This window comes from Trichoderma ghanense, assembly GCF_004382785.1.
Source record: "Trichoderma ghanense strain CCMA-1212 chromosome Unknown scaffold_4, whole genome shotgun sequence".
NCBI lineage: Eukaryota > Fungi > Ascomycota > Sordariomycetes > Hypocreales > Hypocreaceae > Trichoderma > Trichoderma ghanense.
Genome location: NW_027395667.1, coordinates 2204289 through 2217927, shown reverse-complemented (window position 1 = coordinate 2217927; position 13639 = coordinate 2204289). Strand labels below are relative to the sequence as shown.

Below are 13639 nucleotides of genomic sequence, written 5' to 3'. Positions count from 1 at the left end.
TCTATTGAAAAAGGGGGGAAGTGAAGTGACTGTGAAGAATATCAAACCACATGCATCCGTTTTTGCCAGCCATGTAAAACTCCGCGCGTCGCCGTGTGGCAAAGTAAACCAGAACCCGACGTCGACATTCTCATACAAAAGTATGAGACATACATATATCCGATGAAGGAAGAGGAGGACAACTCCTAAAGCTTCCACTTGCTTATTGGAAGCCCTCCCGCCAGATGACTGGCAAAAATACGATGCAAGCCTTCCACAGGATGAGGACGGCATCAATCAGCGCAAGGGGCAGCTTCCAAAAGCCGAGCGGTCCGCCAATAACGTTGCAGGCGTTCATCCAGATGGCCACAAAGGCGACGTAGAAGAAGTGGTACGCCAGGACGAGCGGCCGCTGGATGATGCCGCCGAGCAGGCCGGCCGGCCCGTCGGTCCACCCGCGGCGGAAGTACTCGAAGCAGCCCATCTGCAGCGCGCGCAGCTGGCGGTCGTTTGCGGCGAAGAGCGAGTACAGAGCCTGTGCGAGCGTGTTGATGATGCTGGTGAAGTTCTTGCGGCGCCAGTAGAGCTTGTGCATGGCGTCGCGGATCGCTGCCGTGTCCTCGAGGTTCGGGATGCGGTCGGGGTGCAGCAGCTCGGCGAGCAGCAGGGCGTCGTTGAAGGCGACGGTCATGCCGCCGCCCGTAAGGGGGTGCCGCATATTCAGCGCGTCGCCGAGGATGACGAGGCCGCTTGGGGTCTGGGGCACCGCAGGCAGCCAGCTGTTGGGCATGCTGCGGGGGATCTTGCCGTCGGCGAGCGCCCGCTCGGCAGCCGGGCGGACGGACTCGGGGAGCGCGGGAATGGCGCAGTTCTTGATGTAGCCGCGGACGCCTCCGGCTTCGGGGGAGGCCTCGGGAATGTTCTGCGGCACGTCGAAGAGCGCTCTGGTCTCGTGGGTGCCGATTTGGTAGAGGAGGATGGGGTAAGCGTTTCCGATGATAACGTGGCCGTGGAAGGGCAGCGGTAGCTTCGTGTCGATCAGCTCCAAGGCGTAGAACTTGCTCTTGACAACAGGTTTTGTTTCCAGGACCTGCTTTCGGAACTTGGAGTCGTAGCCGTCGGCCACAATGGTGAGCTGGCCGAAGAAGTAGTCGCTCTTCTTCTCCCCAGTCTCCTTGTTGACCGTCGTCCGCGTCTCGACGCCCAGGATCTGGTCTGTGTGCTCTCCTCGAATCGTCTTGACAACCTCCGTCTCGACCACGGTGATATTCTTGTGGCCCAGGCAAGCCTTGCGGAGCTGCGTGATGAATTTGCCGTGATGGAAGCCGCATCCTTCTTGCTTCGTTCCGCCCGTCCCTCTCCCTCCCCACGCATGTGTCACTTCGCCCTTTTCGTTCAGGCTGGGGTAGGGAATGGCGCACGGCTCTCCGTGGTAGATGACGTTGTAGCCGTAGCACGGGATCGCGTCGATATTCTCGACACAGTGACCCAGGCCCAGCTTCCGCAGGGCCGTCAACCCGCCTGGCTGTAGCAGTTCGCCCACGATCCGGTCGGGCTCGTGCATCCATCTCTCGAGAAGAAGCACAGAGCGCCCCTGATTTGCCAGCGCAAAAGCGGCCGCGCAGCCAAAGACACCGGCGCCGACAACGACGACGTCGGCCTCATGATAGAGGTCGCGCCGCTCGCGCGTGTGAACCTCCGACGTCGATGTTTTCGACATTTGAAGTTCTGTAGTTGTAGATGGGTCGAGAGGAAGGGGCAAAAGCGTGCAGGAGTTGCTCGTTCGGAAAGTGTTCGTCAAATCGAGAGTCGAAAACAGCCGGGCCAATTTTTCGAAGCAATTGGGGGAATCAAGCAACAACGAGGCTCTTGGGAGGGCCAATGAATACTCCGAGGTGAAAGTGGTCGAGAAACACGTATCGCCGGCTGGGTATTTATTGTCGTGCTTCGTGGCTCGTCATCTGCCTCTTGGACGATGGAAATGGACAGTCACAAGCAATATTCTGTGCAATTGGCCAATTTGCAAGAGCAGAAACAAACTGAATGCCGCATTGGACCCCTGTTCATGACATGACGGATATGCTGAAAAGGAGCTCTATCACATGATTGTGGGACGAGGAAGTGGCTTTGGATCTCTTTGACTTGCAAACTTTATCAGAAGTTGCCTAGCGGTCAAAGATCCGAATACGATTGCGGGATAGTGGGGTCGAGGGACACCTTACGAGATGTACCTCAGTGCTGAGCTAGCCGTCTTGGGGAGAGCTAGTCCAGGAACTCGGAGGACGGGTGGGCAGGAGCAGAGGAGCATATTTGCATGTGGCAGGTGGGGTGCGATGAGAGAACGCAATTGTTTGAAGGCATCAACCAGAGTAGAAATCTGAGGCATCATCACCATTTCTGCACACGAAGCTCGAGAATGCCAACAACCACAAGCCAGCAGTTTCTCTATCGCATATCCTAGATACCGAATCTCTCCAATGGACTTCCAAAGCCATCGCTCGGCTTGTCATCATCGCGTGGCCACATATTGCTGCTCAATCATCGCCTACCTGCCGCAGCCGAGTACAGCTTTTTGATATCGCTCTTCCACTGCCTCGGGTCTGGCCTCAACACTCGGCGGTCATACGTGTAAAGGCCGTTGACTTCACCTTCGACGTCGGTCGTCTGCGTCCAGATGCCGCCGCTGCAAGCATAGCGCTCCACCTGCTCGAGGAACTCGCGGAACAGGACGCTCGCGCGGTAGTTGTATGTAGCCAGATCAGCGTCGACTTCGTACGTTTGGTTGATGGTGTTGATGGCCTCTTGAACATTCCAAAGACTAATCATACGTTAGGCACTTGGCCTCCACAAACCAGCCACTTCCTGGAAATTACTCCAGAAGGGCCCAAAAGGAGATGTGAAAGACAAACTGTTCGATTGACACGTTGTGGCCGACGCCACCAAACTCGCCCTGGAACCCAATGCGGTTGGGGTCGTACGGAGATGAAGGGGTGGAGTAGAAAGGCGTGCCGCATTGCGGATTGGCGTAATGGTGGTTATCCTGAATCATTACGCCTAGGTCAGCCAGCTTCTTCCCAGCTTGCGCAACACATGCATCGCCATTAATCAGCTCACTGAGAAATCGCCTGCTCCGTGGTCATTCCAGCCCGTCGTCGCGTCTATGAGCCTCGTGGGGTCGATGCTGCGTACGACTTCCACAAGCTTCTCTTCGGGATACGGTGGGCCCCTGAGCTGCCCCCATCCTTCGTTATAGATGACCTACGAGTGGTCCAGTCAGCCTCAGTCAGTGTTCACAGCACCTATGGGAAAAGTCATGGGAAACGACGAACCCATGTCACAATTGACGGGTAGTTCTTGTGCTCATTGACCAGCACTTCCAGCTGACGTTGGAATTCTGCCTGTTGGTCCGGGTTAGGAGGCCGACTCCCGTCGTTGGTCAGACTGGGCATGTCTTGGATGACCATCAGACCCATCTCGTCGCAGGCTCGGTAAAACAAGTCCGGCTCGACCTTGATCTGTGAAAAGACACTCGATTCAGCTGTCTACTCGACTGCGTCCTTGGCGACAACAACCGGATCAACGGGCTACTTACGTGCTTTCTGACGGTGTTGAAGCCTAGTCCCTTGAGCATCTTCAGATCGTATACAAGGGCTTCTCTGTTGGGCGGCACATATAGTCCGTCCGGCCAGAACCCCTGGTCCAGCGTACCGAACATGAAGGTGAACTCTCCGTTCAAAAGCGGTCTCTGCACACCTTTGACTTTGCCTGAAGAGATGGTGCGAAACCCAGTATAGCTAGACACCTCGTCTTCGCCAAGGGTCACCGTCAAGTTGTACAGAATTGGGGAGGATGGGGACCAAAGCTTTGGGTGCTTGACCTTGAACTTGAACTCCTCATCCGAAGGGCCATTGTGCGAAGCAATCGTTCGACCATCGAGCCCGATGACGGACACTTTGGCCGAGGCTCCTTGCTTTTTCGAGCTGTGAACGGTTACGCAAACTATCACATTGCGTTAGACGTGGACTGCCATCACTAGACGCCACCTGGGAGGGTATCCGGATGATTTCGAACCTGTTCCGTCCATGCCCGCAGCAATGTCAAGCTGTGTGATATGGTTTGGAGGTACACTCTCCAGCCATACAGACTGCCATATTCCGGAGCACGATCTGTAGAAGATATGGCTGGGATTTCGAGTTTGCTTTCCGATTGGAATGACGTCGAGGTCCGTAGGATCGTGAACGAACACAGTTCTGCTTCTTGGTCAACGCCTGCTACAAACCCATGCACGCATCTTTCCTGTCGGTCAAGCTCAATCTTTTGCTGTTGCTGCTCCAAGCCAACATACAAGCAGAGTCGGTTTGACTTACAAGTCGTTGTTATCACCAAACTTCACAAACTCGGTGATATCCAATCCGAACCGAAAATATCCCCCGGTATGGGTCCCGGCCCTTGCTCCGTTCACAAATACCACCGCCTGGTAGTCGACGGCCTCAAAGTTGAGGATGACAGATTGCCCGCTCCAGCTGTGCGGTACCTTGAAGCTCGTCGCAAACCACATGTCTGTGATGTTCATGAGCTGCAAGCCCGAGAGCCCACTCTCGATGCAAGACGGCACGAGCACCTCGCTCTGGAGTGGGCCTTCCGGAGGACTACCGGAGTCGCCTGCACCAGCCCCGGCAGGCTGAAACGTCCAAATACCATTGAGACTTTGCCAGGCATCACGCTGAAGCTGAGGCCGGGGATACTCTGGCCATGGATTCGTTCCCACCTTGTAAGTCCAGTCAGTGTCCAGTGGCGGTGTCTGGACCTTGTAGCTGGCTGGGCTGCTGGTCTTAGCGACAACAGTCCCAACGCAGACGAGCGCGAGCAGGCCTGCCGAAAACAGGTTCATCACGATCGTCGTATCTTTCTGTTGGAGCGGGCTTGTGTCAATTGGTCGATATGCACAGATGGGAAGCTCAGTCTAAGACTTCGCAACATCCCTCTTTGCTCAGCACTTTGATTCTATCGGAAACAGGGCAGACTTGTGCTCTTAAATACTGCCACGCCGTCAGGACGACTCCTCTCACCAAGCTCATTTCCCCTCTTTTCCTCTCCCTCTCTTAGCCCAATGATACGCTGCATGCGAGCAGTTCCTGTTGTCCCACGATGACTACTTGCTCTCTACCTCATCGTGACGGGCGGTGTGGAGATGCGTATACCAAGCGGCCCAAGAGACCTATGCAGAGGAACGAGCGATGGGAAGACCGGGTGAATCCCATAACACTCGCTTCGTCTTTCCTTGTTGTTTGACTGGATTTGGGAGAGCATGCTGACATGGAAGAAGCGGAGCCGATGCCGATCAATGCGGAGAAAGACGGGAACCCATGTTTCCCCCCGGATTCTCACAGCCGCTGCAACAATACCCATGGAGCTCCATATATCTTTGTTAAGCTTAAATGATTTCCAAAGGTGTTGTCGTACCCTTCTCCGTCCTCACGCCTTCAATTGAGCCTGGATTGCGATGTTGCCCAGATTTAGGGATATCGCTGTCCTACAGGCCACGAAGGAGAGTCTGCATGGATCTCAGCCCGTAGCCAGGATGGGTTGGTCGAGTTACATCGTGCGACCGGTGATCATCTGATGCCATTGGACAGATGCAGTGAGGGGAGAACCCAAGATGCGAGCACGCTTCATCAAATGGCATATTGGTCCAGCGTCGCCCCTTAGCGGTAACGACCGATTGGACCGCATAAGAATGCTGGGCCATGTGAGCCGGTGTTCAGTGAGCCAGACGCATCATGAAGGATTGCCAGCCTTGTCATTTCCAAATTGAGAATCACCCCCAGCATATGATCTGTATGCTTTCGCGGTTCGCCTCTCGCTGAATGAGAACGACTCGCATTCGCTTCGGGCAGACATGTCAAAACTCGCTGCGTCATTATGGCCGTGGTGCTTCTTGGCAACAACTGCGGCATATTGATCGACACGACAGGAATTCCCATCTCTCGAGATCCGTGCTGTTCTGTAGGTCCTTTGATTGACCTAATTCCATGGGAGCAGTTCATTTTCATCTTCCGTTCTTTCGATCTTGTCGACTCTATATCGCCACTGATCAATTGGAGAATGGCAGCTTACATTTCTATCTAAGCCACTCCCATATGCTCTCTGAGGCTCCAAGGCTCCAAGGCCCCTAGCAGCCTCGGTTCACGGCTTGGCTCGCCATTGGGCAATCGTTCCGTCTACAAGGCTTGGCATCATTGCTTGATCCCTCACTGATATCCATCCAAATTGAGAGTCACCATTCGTCATTTCAATGCGAGGGCCAAGCAAGGGCCTGTACAACACGTCATAAGCTATATACGATAAGCGGCAAGGTTGAATCTGCCTCCTTCAGCTTTATATGACCTGTGCTGATAACCAGTCGGGGACGTAGCCATTAGAATATGTCCAAAAGCGTCCTTGAACGAGGGTAGACGATAGGGGTTCTGCCGTTCCTCCTGCCAACGATCTACATCGTCTTGAGTCAGCCCCAATCCTGAGCCCGAAAGATAGGCAGTTGGCTGCTTCTCTCGCCCGGCTGGCGGAAGCGGAGTCTGGGGCGCCTCGATTTGAGGCACCGCACTTTGAAACACCGCAGTCTTGGGCACTGCAGGCTGCATCGCCACAGGTCGAGGCGCCGTGGTTTGACGGACTCGATGGGATTTTCGTTTCTGAACACCACCAGATGCGGGGGCTGCTTTATATTTGCTTTTTGCGTTCCTGGATGCCTGACCTCTCGTTAACGCTATTGGGGTCTTTGTTGGTGCTGCTTGAGCTTTGATAGATGCGTGAATGGGGCGCTGGGCTTTCGGCAATGGCATCTTGCCCTTGATATTCGTTACGCATGGCTGAGGGGCGCTTTGCGTCTTTGCTGGAGTAGAGCTTGAGGGCTGTGACGCTGTGTTCTGCGGAGCTGAGGCCGCAAAATGCTGAGATCCGTACGCAAACTGACGGCCACTGGTGTCTTGATTAGCAGCTCGCCAATCCTGGCGGGAGACGACCTGGATGTCGTCCCGGCGTTCCCTGTTTCCCTCACTGGCAGCTTGCCAATCCATCTGGGAGACCTCCTGAACATCACCACCGTGGGAACCGGCTCCTGCCATTCCCCTTTCAGATTTATTCAGGGAATGGCCAACGCGATTTGTCGGGTTGTGATGGGCGATCCCGGCAGGGGGTATTCTGGAAAAAGAATGCGGTGGGAGATTACTCTGCGGTGCCGGGACATCGAAATGGCCGTGGCGAGGCGGAATCCCCGCACCCTGTACTCGCTGGGAGGTTTGTGTTCGACCAGCATGCGTGGCTGTCGGCTGCATGCTTTGGGCGTCTTGCGAGGCTGGCACGACCCGATGTGGTGCGACTTTCGGGTCGATGCCATTGTGAAACTCTGGGCGCCCGTGGGGAAAGGAAAGTCCTAGGCTTTGGGCTTGGTAGCCCAGAACGCTGTTGTAATGAACGGCGGTCTCCTTGGGTAGGGTGTTGGACACCTGCGAACCCGCAACCATCGACGGCTCATACTTCAGAAGAAATTCCACCACTTTATTCCCCAAGCTCGGCGTCATTTCGACTATGGCTGATCCTTCCGGACCATAGAGAGAGCGCACATCTTGGGCTTGGGGAGGCTTTGTACTTTCCCTGCTGTCTTTGCGAGCCGAAATGCGAGAGTCACCAGCCGCTGCGGGTCGAGTCGCCAGTTGCTGTGGAGAGCCTGCGCCGTGTGACGTCGCCATTGTTCGGAATGGTATTGGCTGTGAAAACATTGCGTGCTGTGGAAGGGCAGGTTGTTGTGCAGCTGTCGTTGCCTGCGATGACTCAGCTGGCCACGGAGTCGCCGGTGAGTTCGAAGCTATCGTGGACTGTGAGGTCGCCAATGGCCGTGGGGTGGCCTCTGGATGGCCAACATTTGCTTGCTGGGACTCCGCCATTAGCTGCGAATAGACCGACTGCGGTTGCGGGTCGTAGGGTCGTGGAGGGTCAGAACATGTGCATCCAGGTTCCGAACACGCAGGCTGTGAATAAAGCTGGGGATGGGAGGGTTCTGACAAGGCAGTTTGAGTGTTGTAATGCCACGAGTGGGGAGGCTGTGCTTCGGTAGGTTGCGTATATGCAGGCTGCGTATACACAGATTGTGGGACGGCTGGTGGCTGCGGAGCTGCCATTGCTTGTGATGCTACTGCATCCTGTGGCATCGTTGGCGGATATGAAGGCGCCGCTGGTCGTGGAGCCACCTCTGGCTGTAGAATGCGTTCCGAAGGTGCAGTCATCGTTGGATGTACAACGGCTGGTGATTGTGGAGCTACGATGCTCTTCAGACTCATGATCGACCCCGAGGATGTCACGGAATGCTGAAGTGACGCCGGTCGAGGACCCGTCGTGGACTGTGAATAGGCATGCTGCCAAACGGATGTCTGCCGCGGTTGACTGCTCGCAGTGGCACTCGATGCTTGTGGTCCAGAAGCGGTGGCATTTTCTCTAAACCTACTACCGGCCTCCTAGCAAGTTATGTTAGCAGTCATCTAGACGAACGCGGTTTGGTTTTGCTTACGGTAGCATTTGGTGCATTAGGATATACCTGCACCGCATCCCGTTCCACTGGCGATGGATGCCCAGCGTGATGGTCCGCGTATGGTGCTTGTCTACCATCGTACCCCAACGGAGATGTCTGTGTTTGACTCGCAGGAGGAGTATAGAGAGTGTTGTATGCCCTCGGAGCAGTCTGCTCATTGACACGAGAATTGGAAACCGCCTGCCAAGCGTTGTGGTCGTTAGACGCTGTTTCACCCCATCTGTGAGCCCAAAGAGCGTTTACGGCACGATGTGTGGCGTTATATACATCCGGAGATATTCGCCCAGAATCGTGAGTATTGGAAGAGTACTGCTGAGGACAATGCTGCTGCATCTCGCATACGTCGTTTGTCGGAGGTAGGTTTCTCGTATTCTGGCGATCAGGGGGATTTCCCTGCGGTGGACCAAGCTTTTTTCCACCCGTCTGGCTTCCATTGTATACGCCGGAGGAGCCTTTGCTGGCAGACGGTGTAGAAGCTTTCGAAGATTCAGGGTTGAAGGGGCGATTGAGAATTTCCACGGTATAACTCGAATCGGGCGGAATCCATCCAGCAGCTACTGCCGCCGCCTTTTCCGTTTCGGTGAGCAGAGACACTTGAACAAGTTCCTCAACGGCGAGGGCCCATCGAAGCCTGACCTCTTGCATCTTCTCTCGCATGCTAGGTCCCTGGTCATGATCCGGCATAGGCGTATCCAGGTCAGGCTGCGCAAGCCTCTCCCTCTCCCTCTGGTGTTGGAGAATGGTTGTAACGGGCATTTGAGCTCTTTGGGCCTCGGCTTTAGGGGATGGAGAGTTTGATCACTCGGAAGGAAGGACGGATGTCGACTGTAAGGCCAAGAGAAAGTCTGTAGGCCGCAGTCGGTCGTGGAGATGAAACAAGAAGGGAGAGGGTTGGAGACTGTTGGAGATGAGAGGGGAAGCGCGAGAGATGTTCCTCTCCAAATGGTCGCTGCCCGTCAGAATTGGCAAGTGTGATTATATGAGAGGGCATACACATCCGCGCAGTGATGAATGGCAGGCGCTGAGGAGGCGAGCAGCAAGACCCTGTCTCAGCCACAGGTCACATCAATCGCAATGATGGGCAATTTCTCTGACAATAATAAGCAATGGTGAGGCTTCAAGGGAGCCATAATGGCAATGGGGGTGCCGTGTTTCACCCGGGAGCATTGGAGGTCGGGCAGTTGTGCAAACAGGCAACTGAAGCAGAGTGCTCTTCGCTGACAGTCACAAGCCAAACCAGCGGCCCCCAGAGATGGTCCATACTGAAGATGCTCTGTGATTGCATTTGCATTTGCATTTGCATTTGCATTCGCTCCTGCTCCTGCTCCTGCTCCTGCTCCTGCTCCTGCACTTGCATTTGCATTTGCATTTGCCTCTGCAGACGCCCATGTTCCTATTCGCCATCCTGGCCAAGGATGCAGTGTGTACTCTATGCCATGATCTCATATGTTGGCATCGGCAGGGCAGAAATGACCCTCTTGTGGCGGCCACGCAGCGAATAGGATCTTTGACCCGTCCCTGCCGCAACAGATAGAGACTATGATCGATGAAGCGGAGCATTCCATGGCTTCTGACTTGAAGTCGGCGTTTACGGAGGCATCATTCCTCCACGCCACAAGAAAATGGAGCAGTGACGACGTCTCCGAGCGAGGTTCAGCTATGTGGGCTTGATGCAAACACACCCCGACTGGGGACCCTGGCTGGCTTCCCCAGCCGGTCTCTTCACGGCGAATCCTTGGCCTGGGTCCCCGCCTGTCATGGTTGCAGGACGATCCGGGCTCCCGGAGCTAGTGCCCGTCCTTATTTTAGTTCCCTCGCAGTGCCTGAGCTCTGTGGAGAAACTCGGCCATCTAGACAAGTCGTCAGCAAGGACCTTTCGTTCTCTAGACGACTATTCCCCCGGGCTACCGCAACGGAAGAGGCACGGCGAAGAGAAGCATGATAAGAAATGGGTGGGCGGGGAGAGGGGGAAAGATGGATGCTCGTGCTTCGTAAAGGGAGGAACGGAGAAAGAGGCGACCAATACCTGGCGCGAGCGACGTGCAGTAGCATTCAGACGTACCAATAGCGACGGGGCAGGACGGAAGTCGAGGCTGGCTGGCGGCGCCAGAGCATGCAAAGCAGCAAACTTCCGACTCGCAAGGGAGGCCAATAATCCTTGCTGTCTCAATGGGTCAGTTACACACACCACCGTCTGATTCGTTGCTTGATGGCCTAGGCTTGAGCGTTTGAGCACATCAAGCAGAGAAGATGATCGTGGCCATGGCATGCATGTAAGTTACTGTATGGACCATTCGAAGTCAGTTGGGGTGAGGATAGCCGAGAGAAAAGAGCAGGGCGGATCTGAGCGGCCTGGACTCGGGGCCGTGGCGATGGGCGAGTGCGTCGTAGCGGGTAGCGAGCGAACAGCAGAAGTGACAGTCGCGGTTCTCGTCTGCTGTTCGTGAAGCGGCTTTGCTTGGTGTCTCCTCTCGAAGAAGCGCTCCAGTACATTGTGCGAACAAACCACCACGTGATCGGTAGGGTTGCTGTACAACTCGCGGAGCCTCTTTCCTCAATGCATCATCTCTGGAGACATGCTGCATGAGTGGGAAGGTGCGCACCAGAGAAGCGCGGGTTGATTGGTGCGAGTACGAGGAGATACAAGAGGTACTTGGTGTCGTCCTCAGGCATCATTGCACTCGTCAACCGCACGCTTTTCTGACAAAAACATCCACCTGCAAGGGTCGAGAAGGGACGAGAGAGAGAAGCATGACGCATACTGTCTCTCCGAAAAGATCGGCTTCCACTGCCTGTGAGGCCTTGCAACCAAACCTGATTTGAAATTTCCAATGACGGCTGGAGTGGCTGCATTGGAAACCGGGGGCGAATGCAACTCGTAACCCAGAATCCGGTGAGCTGGATACTTCGCCAAGAAGCTAATAGAGCCTCTAGCAGGGAACAGGCGGCAGACCATCCCCGATGCCAGAGGGAAAGAGGAGAACGAGAGACACAATGGAGGATCAGTAGCGAAGAGGGGACCAGGAGATGGGGATCAGGAGACGACAAGAGACAGATAAGGCGGTCGGCTGAGCCGAGCACAGACAGCGCGAGGTTGTGCGAGACAAGAGAGGGAACAAATCAAGCTGGCCCGGGTGGGAATCCCTGTTGAGCTTGATGTCTTCATATATGTATGCCGACTTGTTTGCCGCATCCCTTGATGAAATAAACACTATTACCACCACCAAGGCAGATTGACAGACGAGCTGTGCAACGACCGCAAATTGGCACTCCCTGTCTTCGCATTCTGTCAATGTGTGCTGCAGTGCTTCCCACACGTTAGGACATGGGACCTACGTCCCGAGAGCCGGATCTGGATCGAGTCTGAGACAATGGCTCGCGCAGATAATACGGTACATAGTCATCTGTGATTTGCGCCAAGGGCTGCCGTGAGAAATGTTCCCGATCGACTCAGTCAAGTCAGAGACAAGGCCACTCGAGCGAGCCCGGGTAATCGCTGCCCTCTCGGCACACTCCCAACACCCTGTTCAAACGACATCTTCACCGTGCGGAGGCCTGGTCTGCCTGGTTTTCCGCGCTCGTGGCGCCGCATCATTGTCCAGCCTTGAAGCTGTCACATATGCCATCATTACGAGATGATGCTGTAGGGTGAGATGGGGCAGCCGCCTCAATATCGGATGTCGGTTTCCGTTCTGCCTATTTGCGTAGCCCTGGACTGATGTCAGATATCAGAGGCACTCGTCACTCCCTACCTTGACGATCAAGGACCGTTAAGCTCTGCTTCGCAGCATATCTTCCGGCCTGGTGCGGCAACTTGCCAGGGGCATATGAATGTATGGACTGCCTCACTTCCAAGGCGCGGACTCGAGGGGTAGACACATGTCTAGCCCCTCGACAACTAGAGTCTTGCAATTACTGGGCGTATTCCGTATTCATTTTGTATTACATGTCCGACCCTCACGGTGATGGCTTCTGCGGTAGGAGTCATGTTTCCCTGATTCGTAAGGGCCTGCTGCTTCCACAAATTCGCGGAGCCTTCATTGCAGGCTTCGGAGCATATGAACCAAACCGGGATCCGGACGCCAAGGATGTGGATGGCAAGAGTGGATAAAGGGCTTCACTGGTCTCAGACCCATATCACATAGGGGGGTGTTGGCCGACCGAATTCTTGGAATGGCGGTGCATCGAGATGCTACAGCCGAGATTAAGCGCAAAGGCCTGGATCATCAAGCCCCTTGGTGCTCCAGTCCATCCTGCTGATGCGTGGGTATGAATGGTGCGCGATAGCTCGAATGGTCCGCTGAACACGTGGTGCTCCCTGCCGAGACTCGCAATCAAGCAGATTACGTTGTTGGGTGTATACAGCTGAACTTTGCCGCCATGGCCCGGAGCGCCTCTAGGTCCAACTTCCGTGGCCCGTGGATTCATAGCCGCATGCAAAGCCAGCAAGAGGAACACAAGCCACAAGCTTTCCGTTAAGGTTGCCGTCAACCTATCGGGACGTACCCGCTGCTTGTATCGGAATAGGCGCCTCGTTCAGATGTGCTAGAGTTGTCTTTTGCTCCCTCTGCCATAACAGATGCACATTCAACAAGTTTGTATCCGCTCACCGCAAGATTCTCGCGTAAGTGACGACCTTTCGGTGTTCAGAGTAGGATCATGTCTCCAAGCTAAGGAGCATGTCAAGAAGCCCGCCAATGCCGAGTTCTTCTTGTTTCTGCGCGTTGAATGTGTTCTGTCGGCAATAGCGGCATGTATATGATTTCATGGCCTGAGGAGGTTAACCGATGTAGAGCTCGGGACAAAAAGCATCATACATAAGGTCTGCCGTCAATCCAGATCGGGAGAGTTTGCTCAAGCGCTGAGGCGTGCTATTCCTACCTCCTCCCCATCGGTGGTAGTGGATATGCAGGCCGGACTCCGATCAACTGCGTTGGTTGTCCCTCGGTGATTAGAGAGGGGTCTCTACTCCGGTTGTAAACCGCAGGCTTCACACGGTACGGATAGTTGATTGCTTTCGTTAGCCTTTGTCGATTGTCTCAGTAAAAATCTGGTCGTTGTCAAGTGACGTCCCTT

The 13639-nt window shown here is 54.9% G+C and overlaps 3 protein-coding genes across 3 annotated transcripts; all 3 read right to left on the bottom strand.

The window, feature by feature from the left end:
* Positions 1-202: 202 nt before the first annotated feature.
* On the bottom strand, positions 203-1699 carry CCMA1212_004893 (Squalene monooxygenase; the record flags this gene model as incomplete). Its single annotated transcript, XM_073702176.1, has 1 exon — positions 203-1699. The coding sequence occupies one exon, from the start codon at positions 1697-1699 to the stop codon at positions 203-205; it is 1497 nt and encodes a 498-aa protein (XP_073559728.1).
* An 818-nt stretch (positions 1700-2517) lies between these two features.
* Positions 2518-4970, bottom strand: CCMA1212_004892 (Beta-glucuronidase; the record flags this gene model as incomplete). The annotated part of the gene is made up of 7 exons (XM_073702175.1): positions 4347-4970; positions 4051-4229; positions 3572-3978; positions 3309-3494; positions 3094-3237; positions 2889-3019; positions 2518-2797 (listed from the first exon to the last, which is right to left on the bottom strand). The coding sequence occupies exons 1-7, from the start codon at positions 4868-4870 to the stop codon at positions 2518-2520; spliced, it is 1851 nt and encodes a 616-aa protein (XP_073559729.1). The 5' UTR covers positions 4871-4970.
* A 1344-nt stretch (positions 4971-6314) lies between these two features.
* On the bottom strand, positions 6315-9319 carry CCMA1212_004891 (uncharacterized protein; the record flags this gene model as incomplete). The annotated part of the gene is made up of 2 exons (XM_073702174.1): positions 6315-8489; positions 8543-9319. 2 exons carry the CDS (start codon positions 9317-9319, stop codon positions 6315-6317), a joined length of 2952 nt encoding a protein of 983 aa, XP_073559730.1.
* Between the last annotated feature and the right edge of the window lie 4320 nt (positions 9320-13639).